This window comes from Oryzias latipes, chromosome 14 (genome assembly GCF_002234675.1).
Source record: "Oryzias latipes chromosome 14, ASM223467v1".
Classification (NCBI taxonomy): domain Eukaryota; kingdom Metazoa; phylum Chordata; class Actinopteri; order Beloniformes; family Adrianichthyidae; genus Oryzias; species Oryzias latipes.
This window is the reverse complement of record NC_019872.2, coordinates 24,121,516-24,133,207: the sequence shown is the minus strand read 5'-3', so window position 1 is coordinate 24,133,207 and position 11,692 is coordinate 24,121,516. Positions and strand designations below refer to the sequence as shown.

The window sequence follows — 11,692 nt, the reverse complement described above, 5'->3', positions numbered from 1 at the left end:
AAGAAAGACAGCAGTCGGCTCTTTGAACCACAGAAACTTTATTTGTAACGTTGGACCTGAACATCAAACTGAAGTGGATCACACACAAACACGTTTCAGACTCGTTTATTAAAGATCAAAGCAAAAAAAAGGAAACTTCTCAGTCCCTGGCCACCAATCAGATGATGCTTACCTTCAACACCTGAGACTCAAACTGCAGCGATGCCACGCTCCGCATTCAACCAGCGTTAGACCACAGGTACCAAAAATACTTTAATTTATAAATTAAATCATTTACAGCTTTGAGCAAACGAAACATTTCTTCACAGAAACAGCGGCTCTGAAACGGCCACACGATCAAATACCAAAATGTATTCAAGTGCTAAAAGGCCTTCGCCCCCACAGGACGATGGCGAGCAGCAGCAGCAGGTCACGCTGGATCTTCTGACGGCACAGAGTCCACCACGGCCTCGGGAGCCCCGCCAACCGTCTCCTCAGAACAGGACGGTTCACAATCCGTTTCCTGTGGAGGCTCCACTTCCTGTTTCACGGATGTTGCCTCCAATGCACAGGAAGTGGACTCCTGCTCTGTTTTAAAAGCCCCGAGCGGGTGTTCGGTCATCAGCTTGCTGGGAGAAGGCGTGGCATCGAGGTACGACGACTGTAGAGGAGGAGGAGGAGGAGGAGACGGTGAACGGAGGAAGATGGATGAACAGAGGACTGAAAGAAACGGTAGACTCACCTTTTTGTAATCTTCAAAGCAGGATGGGTGAAAGTTCTGTGGAGATAAACAAACATTAAAACGGAACAACAACAAAGAGGGGCGGAGCATGGGGGGAGGGGGGGGGGGGGGTCACCTACCTTCTCATCCACTTTAATGGCGTTTTTCAAGAACCAGTCCTCCTCTTCCTCCACCCAGTACGTCTCAAAGGGTTCCTGACAGATCTCACACGACTGCAGACAAAACAACCACAGCTCAGAACGCCGTCAGCCTCACCTTCCTCCTCCTCACCCCCTTATCGTCATCCAAAGGAAGGACCGCCCCCTCCATGGAGGTCTGGGTTCTCACCTCTCCCACCTGGTCCTTGGTGGCTCTCACACTCTGAAACTCCTTCTCCTTGGCCGCTGCTTGGGTCTTCTGCACCACCTCCTCATTCTCCTTCTCAAAGAAATGACTCTTGGCTCGCTCCTCCAGGTCAGCGATCTCCTCAAACTCGATCCAATCCTGCAACAGGGACGCCACGCCGTTCATGAGGACGCTCAAAATGCGGTCACACGTTTGACCCAAACATCTGTGATGTTTCTGAATGCTCTCCATTAATGTCATTTAAAACATCTATACAGAATAAAAACATGATAAATCTGATATACGTTCTTTTGCATTTCAATAGAGTTTAGTCTCAGAAACTGGGCTTTAATTTTAAAGCTTTTGCACTATGACAGTGAAACCTGAAATGTAGAAACAAATGCTTCAAAACAGGTCAGAGTGGGCGGAGCTAAATAACAAAAAGTGTGGCCTTTTAGTTCTTTTTCCCTTGTAGCCCAACCTTTCAGAATCTGTCTTTCATAAGGATATTTCAAAACAAAGCATAGATAAGACAAGTTTTACTGTGAAAGGGGCAGGAAGTGCTGTGCTCTCACCGTCAGAGTGTAGTACCAGCGCCGATGCGTCACCTTCTTGCTCGCCTGCTTGTCGGCGTGGTTCTGCCGGAAGTGCCAGTCCAGGTGGTCGGCGTACAAGTCGGTCTGCGTGGCAGAGAAGCGCATGCTGCAAAGGCAGCACTGGTTCCCCGTGTACAGCTTGGTTACCACGCTCTCGTACCGCCTGAGGGAACACGGCAGCACAGAATGAGGCGGAGCACTTGGAGGTCGCGTAGAGCCTAACCGGGCCGGGACTCACAGCTTCATGTGATCGATGCTGAAGCCGGTAAGGTCCGGGATGTCGTTCTCTTCAACCTCCTGGTCTTCCTCCTCCTCGGGCTCAGGTGCGGCAGGGGGGGCCACAGCTGCAGGCTCACCGCTGCTGGCGGGGAGGGCGGGGTCCGGCTGCGACGGCTTGATGATGCCAGTGGAGATGAGTTTGCTCAGGAGAGACTCGACGTCAACCTGACCGAAGTGCTCCCCGCTGGCGGCCGCCTGAGGGACTGCAGACACACAGAGGTCACGGGGGCCCCTGCTGTGGCATTGGCGTACGCGCGTGACTGCATACTCACATTGCGGCTCAAACGACACCTGGTTTGGGGGCAGGAAGGGGGCGTTCATGCTCGCCATCACCTGGACAAAAGCTTTTTTTCAGGAAGAATCCTAGAAACACAATTGTCTGATAAATGAGGGCGGGGGGCTCACCGGCTGCTGCATGTTGATGTTGGGGGCCGGAGGGTTGTAGAAGGACCCGGGGCCCGGCTGGCCGATGTGCGGGTTGAAGTTTCCGGTCGCCATTGGCGCGGGGGGGAACTGAGGGTTCATGGGCTCCTGGAACGGCTGGAGGGTCATAGCAAAGTTTTGCTGGATGGGCACCGGGTGGTTGTAAACATCGGGAGCCATCTGCCTCACATGAGGCTGCAGGTTTGGTTGGGGACCAAACCTGGGGGGCCCCTGCTGACCGGGGATGAAATCGTAGTGTGCCCCCCCTCCTTGCACAGGAGCGTTGGCCATGTCAAAATGGGGACCCGGCTGGTTGGGTCTATCAAAGCAAACGTTGTTGTCTAGCCGGGGGGGCCTCAGTTGGTTCGACAGGTCTTCAAAGTGGGGGGGTCGCTGCTGCTGATGAAAGCCCATGGGACCGCCGAAGGGACCAGAGGGCTCAAAATGCTGCACTGGCCCGTCTATAGGGCCCGGCCCCCTGCCCGACACCGGCTGCTGGCCAATAGGAGCACCAAACCTGCCTGGCCCCTGGGGGGGCTCAGTCATATCTACCATCAGATGAGATGGCCCCCCATCATCAAACCTGCCTGGCCCCTGATGGTGAGGCTCTTCAATGTGTCCCCCTGTCCATCCTGGAGGGTGTGGCCTGGCAGGCCCGATGAGGGCGGGGCCGCCATATCGAGGAGGGTGTACTCCGTCGTGAGGAGGGGTGTGTCCTGGGGAGTTGCCATGTGGTCGGAAAGGTGCCCCCGTCAGCATGTGTTGGGGGGGCATGTGGGGATCCAGAATGAGGGGGCCGTCGTCTGAGTGCTCGCTGTTGGGGCTCTCGAAGCGCGCCACCGGACTGTCTGGAGCGTTCACCTGTCGTGGCGGGGACAGGGGCTCACGCCTGAAGTGCGGAGCCAGACCTTCCAGACCCACCGGGCTGGGGCATTTTCTGTGGGGCAGTGCCTCGGGGAGGGGGGCACCCTCAGGTCTGCGGGGTTCTGAGTGTCTGGCCTCGTAGCGCCGTGGGGCGTCGTAGCCGCCTTTCTTCTCCTTGTACAGTTGCCGCTCCAGTGGGGACGTCCACTCCCGCTCGCCTGGAAGGAGGAGGAGTTCAGAAATCCCTGTAGCTAACAGAACCCCCCCAAGGGGGGGGCACATGACAGTAGATCTGGGCTTGCAGGACTTACTGGACTTTCGAGGGTCGGCCCTCCTCCTGAAGCGGAGATCTGGGAGAGACTTCAAGGTGGGAAACTCTTTGCCGTGGTTGTAATCCTCAATCATTGGGGCGAGGGGGGGGCGGGAGTCCTCCCGCTCTTTGCTCTGGCGTTCACCTGGGAAACAACAGAAGGCGTGGATGAATCTCTGACTTCAGAACTTCAGCTCTGATCTTTCCCGACTCTCTCACCTGGTCTGTCTCTCGGGGGTCTGCTGAATTTATGTGTGGGGGGGTGCATGGCTTGTTCCGCGTCACCGCCGCCCTCCAGAGAGTCCTGGCTCTCCCACTCTTCGTTGGCGGTTCGATGGTTGACCTGAGTCTTCTTCAGTTTGGACTTGTGCTCGTAGTAGGACAGCTCGGCGGGGTCCATGTGGGGGTGGGGCATGGAGACATGGGCCTGCCCTGTCTGCTTCTTGGTGGGGAACTCCCCGGGTCCGTCCCAGCTCTCGGAGCGCAGCTGCTTCTCCTCCTGGTACTGGAATAAGTGGTTGATCTGGTGGGCCATGTTCAGGAAGTCCTCCTGAGAGATCTCGCCGCTCTCCACACGTTTGCTGGCCTGCAGAGAAAGCTGCTGTTAGTGGGTGGGGTGGGGGCTTGGCCTGGTCTGTGTTTGTGGACGTACCCTCATCAGCAGGTCTTTCTTGGAGGCAGAGTTCAAGACTTCCGGGATCTGCAGGTTGGCATCCACGCTGAGGCGGTGTTTGGGGGTTCTAGGGGTGCTGGGCCGGGCCGGGCCCCCGTAAGGTTTGTGCCTCAGAGGTCCGGCCTTCGGGTGAGACTCTTCTGACTTCAGGCTGAAAGACAAACAACGCTGAGGCGACATCACACCACCAGAACCAGAACTAATGGATCACTTTGGACTTACTGCTTGTTCTCCCAGCCGCTCCTCCAGCGGTGACCCTCCTTACCCTCCTTGGCCCCCCCATCATTGATGCGGAGGGAGTCCCTAGACTCGCCGTGGCGTTCCTCTGCAGGCCTTTTGGGCCGCCTGCCGTCTGCCTGGTTCTTCTTGGGGGCGAGCCGCTCATCGTGGCCGGGTTTGTTCAGGGTCAGGTTGTCGGGTCGAACTCTCCGGGGCTTTCCTGGCTTGTGGGGGGACGGGGAGCTGCTCCTGGGTCGGCTTTTGGGCGACCGCCTGTCTTTCCGCTTGGGAGAAGCGTTTGGAGAACGTGACCGCGATCGGGTGCGTTTCCTGGCGTGCGTCCGGGCGTTGCCCCCGCTCTTCGGCTCGGCCTTGTCGCCGACGTCTTCGTGTTTGGCCGCCGCCCCGTTGTGCAGCTTGCCCTTGTTGGAACGCGGGGTGTCATCTCGCTCCTTCTTGTCGCTACTTCTCTTCTTGTCCTTTACCTCGTCTTCTTTTGGCTCGGGGCCGCGCTCCAGTGGTCGCTTCTTCAGCCGAGGATCCTTCTTCTCCGGGACTTTTGGGTCAGGCCCAGCCACCTCCCTTTGGTTCTGGACGCTTTTTGGCAGTTTGTTCTTGGATTTCTCATCAAGTATGTCTTTCCTGAAGGTTCTAGTTCTATCGGGCTTAACGGGCTTCTCTGGCAGCCTTTTCTCAGGGATGATGGCGAGATTCTGGACGCTGGGGGAGACCTCTTTTCTGGGAGCTGGAGGCTCTTTGCTTTGAGCTGGAGTCAGAGGAGCGGGGCGGTTCAGACGTGGGTCTCGGGTGGGAAGCTTTGGGTCAGTCGGAGGCTGGGGGGGGATCCAGGGTCGGATCACAGAGGTGCTTTGGCTGAGGGGCTTGGGTGCTAAGCTCGGTGCTGCCGGTGGGGGACCCGCAGGAGCTTGTTGGAGGTTAAATCCGATTGCCTGTAAAAAATAAATAAAAATAAATAAATAAAAAATAAAAAACTTTTATGCAAACAGAACAAATGTTCAAATCCAGAGTAACCGGAAGCAGGTCGCTCTCTCCTTTCTCTATGGAAAAGAGTTCATTTAATGGATTTAATGCTGTAATCTGCTTTCAGTCCAGCTGAGACAAATGTACGTGAAATTCACGCTTTTTTAAAAGAAAATGTGAGAAATAAGGGCTCCTACTTTTTTTTTTTTTTACAGGGAAAATGGGTGGGATTACACAGGGTGGATTCACACCTGTAGGGGATGTGACACTTGGCATTCAAACCACAGGTGTCAAACTGCAGGCCTGAGGAGCAGCGTCTTTCAACGACACAAACACCGGATCCAGGTAATCAGCAGCAGATAAAGCAGGTTTTCTGCAGGCCTGAAGTTTGACACTCCTGGTTTTACACCGGTTCTGATTTTCACAGCAAATACAGGAAGATTACATAACAAAAGGTACTTTCTCCTGTTTTTTCCCCTGAATTCAAATCAAAGTTAAAATATAAGGGTCGTTCAGCTTCCCTGTTCCTGCCTGGGCTCTAAGGAACACCTAAGGTAATCGGTCAAAGACGGTAATCTGCTCACAAGCTGTGCTTCGGTCTGCTCCAGCTCCAGCTCGATCTTCTTCTGCTGCAGCTCCAGAAGCTGCTTCTGCTTGGCCAGCAGCTGCTTGCGGATCAGCTGCTCCTGGGTCAGGCTGGACTGTCCCGTGGCGCTGGGAGGCTTGGGCGTGACCACTGGCGGGGGAGGCTGAGCGGGGGCTGGCTGTGGAGAGGGCGCCTCCTCAGTCTGAAGATGAAGGAGGGCGACAATTTACCAGCATGACCTCTAGCCTTTAACCATCTTTAACCCCAGCTAAAGGGGCTTTGCAGCCATTACCAAGGTTACCTGAGGGCAGGTGTAGTACAAGAGAAAAGCAGTAAAACCCTGTTTTTGTGCTGAAATGAAGCGTTGGCAAAAGAAGAGCTTCTTCAAAATGAAACAGATCAGATGTTTATGGTTCTGAAGCGCGTCTCACAATCATTCAAAAGTTCACTTACTTTTAAACACTTTAAGACAAAAACATTTTTATCCAAAATTCAAGAATGTTTCACGTCTTTAAAACAAAAGTTTTTATACACACACACACTGATCGTACGACAACCTCAGCCTTTTCCCGCCTTTTGTCCCCTCATGTCAGACCGTTTGCCCATCCAGGCCAAAGCAGAATCAAGACTCAGATCAGTGGCTGATTGTCAGTATGTACTCGTTTTCTGGGGCTAAATAAGAAACGTTTCACCAGGAGTTAACATCCATCGTGTTTCTGAAGTTGCAGATCATCACGTTTCATAAGTAAAAGTTGGATTTTCACGGCCTCCACACATTCATTCTGCTGAATCGACTGAACTAGCTTGAGTAGAAAAAGGAACGTAAACATTTGCAGCTCCATCCCAGGTGCCGTCAGGTTTTTGTATTATCTTTATTTAACCCAAGTTTTGCACAGCAGACAACCCCCACCCCCCACACTGGAGTACAGGTTCAGGTCAGCGTCCGCTCGCTTGTGCAAAAAGCAATTCTCTTTATTTCGTTTCACAGAGAACAACCCAAAGCAAACGAGTAAATCAAGTCAAGATTCTAGCGGTCGTTGATCTGGAGCTGTGGGGATTTTAGGGTTCCAACAGTCTCGGCATAAAGGCCACTGAGCTGCCCCTGTTCTGAAGGAGCGGCTCCAGTCAGAACCAGGATTTTGTGCAGCCAGAAAGCTCCCGTCAGTTCTGCAGACTCACCCGCAGGCGTCTGCGCATACACACCTGCTTAAAAAACTTTGGGTTGATGTGGATGCTGGAGTTGACTGTGGGCGGGAGCGGCTTGATGGGCCAGGCCGGGTCCAGAGAGTTGACCTTGACGTCCAGCAAATACAGCTTCTTTGTGGGGAACACCTCGTCCCACGTGGAGCGCAGCTTGAACAGACTCTTTCGGGTGTTTTCGTCCACCTACAACAGAGGACAGGACTTGGTCCACAGAAACAAAACGGCCAGAGCTCAAGAAAAGCATCACAGCAGCTGCTTGACATTTTTAGCATTGTCTGCAGGAAAAGCTGCCTATCCCTCCACCGGACATCTCAAGCACACAACTACACACAGGAGTTCACACACAGCAAGCAACAGACAGACAGGAGGGAGGTGAGCTGTGCTGCTAACATTAGTGCTTAAACAACGAGCACATCAAAGAGAACTGTACCTTTTCAAAGACACATATAAATGAAGTGACTAGGTTTTTAGCAAACTCTGCAAGGTACTCTCCTCCGACATTCTTCACTATGGAGTCCACTAAGTACAAAACTGGGAGCTTCTCGGAGGATGGCGCCTGGAGCAAGAGAACTCGACAAGTTTAGAACACAACAAGGGTTAAAGCAACATTTCAGAACACACAACAGTCAGAACAGTTGTAGCCGCTCGCTCGCTCGGCGGGAAAACCGGAGCGTCCAGCTCCTTTCGTTTTCACATTATCCATGAAAGCAGTCTGCGGGTCTGAGCGGACCCGAGCGCTCCAAAAACTCGTCTTCAGTCTGTGAGGAGCCGCCGGGAATCCTTCCAGGAGGAAAACGAAAAATCTGTTGTTCACAGTCCAGTCCTCAGAAGTCCTTTACCTCCAAAGAGGGTCTTGAAGGACCCTCTTTGTACTTTACCCATCAGCCACTTCAGCTCCACGTGAGCCTCTTCACTCAGTCTGAGCTTTCAGAGCTTTTCTGCGCTCAAATTCGGCAAATGATGGATTTGTCTGCAGCGGTAAGCTGCGGCGCTGGACTGAACCCGTTTGTCCCAAAGAGCTGAGTCACTGTCTACGTGTCTGCTCATGTAAACCATAACCACAAATTACACTGGGAAAGAAGAAATGACAAAAAGCACAGTTCACATGTTTTATTATCAACATTTATATTATTCAGTCACAATTCAGGAAGTCAAGATTCACGAGTGGATTCGTGCAGAGGCTGTTATCACCACAGCTTCAGCATGCAGGGAGGGCTGCTCTGTGGGCGCCTGCATGGGGGGCCGTGCCGCTGCGCTTCACAACAACACAGTTCAACGGCAGCGATGTGGTCCGGCTTCAACCGGGAGCCGGCGGGTCTGAGGACCCCCCAATTCCCAGTGGCCCTCAACGTGCGCAGATTACAATTCTGATCAATGTGGAGGCTGCATCCACGGCAACCGACCGAGGAGGAAGCACGCCAGATGCTGACACGGTCACGCCGTGGTCTTCAACAACCGATGCTTGCTTTCCAATTGTCGTTCCACAAAGACGCTCCCTTTAAAAACCTGCTCTCTGTTATTAGGACTCTTCTTCAGTCTAATTTTAGGGTCCGTTTCAGTGACGTAACTAGATTTAAACAAACATTTTTATAATTATTTCCAAACCGTATCAATAAAAATCCTCCTAACTTTGTTTTTTCCAACTGGCCTTCAAAAATGACAGTTCTGAGGCCCGACTGACAGATCAGGGTCTGCAGAACGAGGCTCCAGATCCACTTGCAGCTCTTCGTCCGCCATGGGGCTCGGCAGTTTTTTAGCTTTTTTTTTTAAGGTAAGTTTTGCCACTTATTTTCTCATTTTCAAAATGTCATAACTGGGTACAAGGACGAAAAAGATTATTGCAGAGTAGTTCATTTTGTTGAATAAGAACAGATCTTCTTACACAGTAATGTCTTGTTTCTGTTTAGATGCAAAGTACATCATTGCATTCAAATCTATAGATTTTTTTTTTCCTAAAATTAATTCTCCACCAATGTTCTTCATCAATAGCAAAATAGAGAAAAAAAGATTAGGATGTCCGAGCAATAATGATAGAAAATGCCCTGTGTGACGGGGTTTGCATTCAAAAAATCAGTCTATCTGCCCCAGCAGGAAGCAGGTGGGTTTTATATCTGAAAGGAGCCAACATGTGCTGCTGTCAAAGATAGATGATGTGTTACAAGTGAAAAAAAGAATTACAACACTTCTATAATTTAATTATAAATATTTAAACACTACATTTTATAGATTACTGGCTTCAAAAACATTAAGTAATCATCTGAAGAGGTATTTTGCCTCATGCTGGGATTTAAGCAGTAAGAAAATGATCTAACTGTTTCAGGGTCAAAGGTTGCTCCGCTCTACTAAGTCCTGTAGACATATCACACAAAAACATGAAACATGAGTAATCAGATTACAATAATGATCATCTGACAGTTTGTGGAACATGTGACTGCTGATGGTGTTCACGCCTGCAGCCTGTGTGGCTCAGACCTACCGACACCAGAACTAAGTAACTGCTCATGAACGACATGACGGCAGACTGTCTCTCGTTTCTGGGACTTGACGGTTTTCAGAGAACAGAACGAGTCAGATTATCTTGTTTCTATGGTGGAGGACAGCAGACTAATGGCCGTTATCTGTTAAAGAACATAATATCTCGTTTACATGAACGCACTAATAATGACAAAACGAGGGCTTCTTTGCCATCTGCCAACATGGCCCTTCATTGTGGCGTTGCGGATGACAAGTCTCGCGAGATTCAGAACAGCAAAAATTAACTCAGAAACGGCGCCGACGAGCGTTGATTTCGGTTGAAGCCGAGACCACATCGACTTGCGGCCAATCCGACAAGAGTTTCATCAGCCTGACTTGTTGTCAAAGAAGGTTTAATGTAATGAGCGCACCGAATATTTCAAATCACTGTCACACAAACAAACGGAGATTTTAAGGGCAGCGGCTTCAAGCAGACATGAAACGTGCTGAGCTGGTACTACAACACTGGCCGCCATCTTTTCTCGGCCTACAGCTGAAAGATAAAGTATTCTATTTCATAAAAACCTTGGTTATTTGAGCTTCAATTATTGCGACGATATCCTTGGCGAACTGCAGGTTCTCCTCGGCCAGGATGGTGAGCATGTTGATGTGCGGCTTGCTGTTGAACGTCAGGTCCTCCAGGGAGGACTGGTACTCCCGACACGCGTCCTGGCGCGCCGCGCCGTCCTCCATCTTCGAGAAGACTGAGCCGCAGAAACCTACACGAGTCTGACCGGAAGCATCACCGCCGATCAGCAAACTGTCCGTGAACTCGTGCGGCTAACCGTTCCGCTATCAGCCGAAGACTTACAAAGTCAGACTCGTATTTATTTTTTTTGCCGTCGTTGGAAGCGCTTGATCCGATTTTGACGACAAGCAAAATGGCGACTTCAACTACTAGTGAAGGGTGTCACGTGACCGTAGTCTATTATAGTTGTCATTACGTCAGGCAAATTCAATTGGCTGAACTTTGCCCCTCCTCCACTGGTTTGGAAGCTTCCCACGGTTACAGACAGACAATTCTACCAATCAGGACGAAGATGTGTCACCATTATATAACGAACACAACACTGAACATTGTTGCCTTGTCCTTAATTATTTTTATATCGTTGTTTTTCAAATGTTTGCTCCCCCTAACTGTGTTAGAATGTGAATGCAAAAAAAAAAAGATAAAATAAATAAAGGAATGAAAATTTTAAATTATGATATTAATTGCAATGAAAACAAAAATAAGAAAACAGGCTACAAACATAGATCATCATAGGACCACACAATGGACAAAAGAAAATGAAGAGAAAAGATCTTTTAAACAAGACCTAATATCATGACTATGGAGGCCACTCTCATTGAATTTTGTCCCCCAGTCCTTGACCAAGTAGGTCCCCTAATTTCCATTCTTCATTCTCTCCTCTTGTTTACTCAGGCCATTTTGGCATTTTCACAGCACACCAGTCCAAATATGGCGAGAGTCCATCTGGCTCCAAAGTATGGCTCCACCAGGGATTGCTCTGGTGGTGGTCTTGGTAAATGGCTGTTGGTCCATGTTAGCGGCCTGTTAGCGATCATCAGCCCTAAGCCATCTCATGGCTGATGCCAGTGAATGCCATCCCCTACTAAACCAGCATACCATGCCAGAGCACTGAGTGTAGAAATAGAGCCACAAACCCTCTGTTATGCCGGTGGAGGTTGGGGTGGCCCAGCCGGTGTGTCGGGAATAGGCCTTTACATTTCAAAGATTGCTTGACCATCTAGCGTTAAACCAAATACAAAATGTAAGGAGAAGCCAGCTTGTCAAAAGGATTTTAAAAAGGTGTATAACAAAATGCTAAAATAAGCAGCTGGACGGATTAGTTGGCTGCGTGCAGGAAACCAGAGTTCACTTCCCAGGGCATGAAATGAGCTTCATCCAGTGTGGGTCCTTGGGCAAGACCCTTTGCGTTACTAACTAAATATGTACCCACAAGGTTGGTTCAAGTCTGGATCCCCCTGTGCTGGTCCC

The 11,692-nt window shown here is 50.7% G+C and overlaps 1 protein-coding gene across 1 annotated transcript; it reads right to left on the bottom strand.

Moving 5' to 3' along the window:
- Window positions 1-27: 27 nt before the first annotated feature.
- On the bottom strand, window positions 28-10,613 carry pcf11 (PCF11 cleavage and polyadenylation factor subunit). The gene is made up of 16 exons (XM_011483856.3): window positions 10,219-10,613; window positions 7,610-7,735; window positions 7,180-7,362; window positions 5,975-6,178; window positions 4,413-5,359; window positions 4,170-4,341; window positions 3,737-4,103; window positions 3,519-3,662; window positions 2,326-3,425; window positions 2,193-2,253; window positions 1,880-2,123; window positions 1,621-1,804; window positions 1,049-1,204; window positions 841-933; window positions 722-757; window positions 28-640 (listed from the first exon to the last, which is right to left on the bottom strand). Exons 1-16 carry the CDS (start codon window positions 10,384-10,386, stop codon window positions 410-412), a joined length of 4,416 nt encoding a protein of 1,471 aa, XP_011482158.1. The 5' UTR covers window positions 10,387-10,613; the 3' UTR covers window positions 28-409.
- Window positions 10,614-11,692: the final 1,079 nt, after the last annotated feature.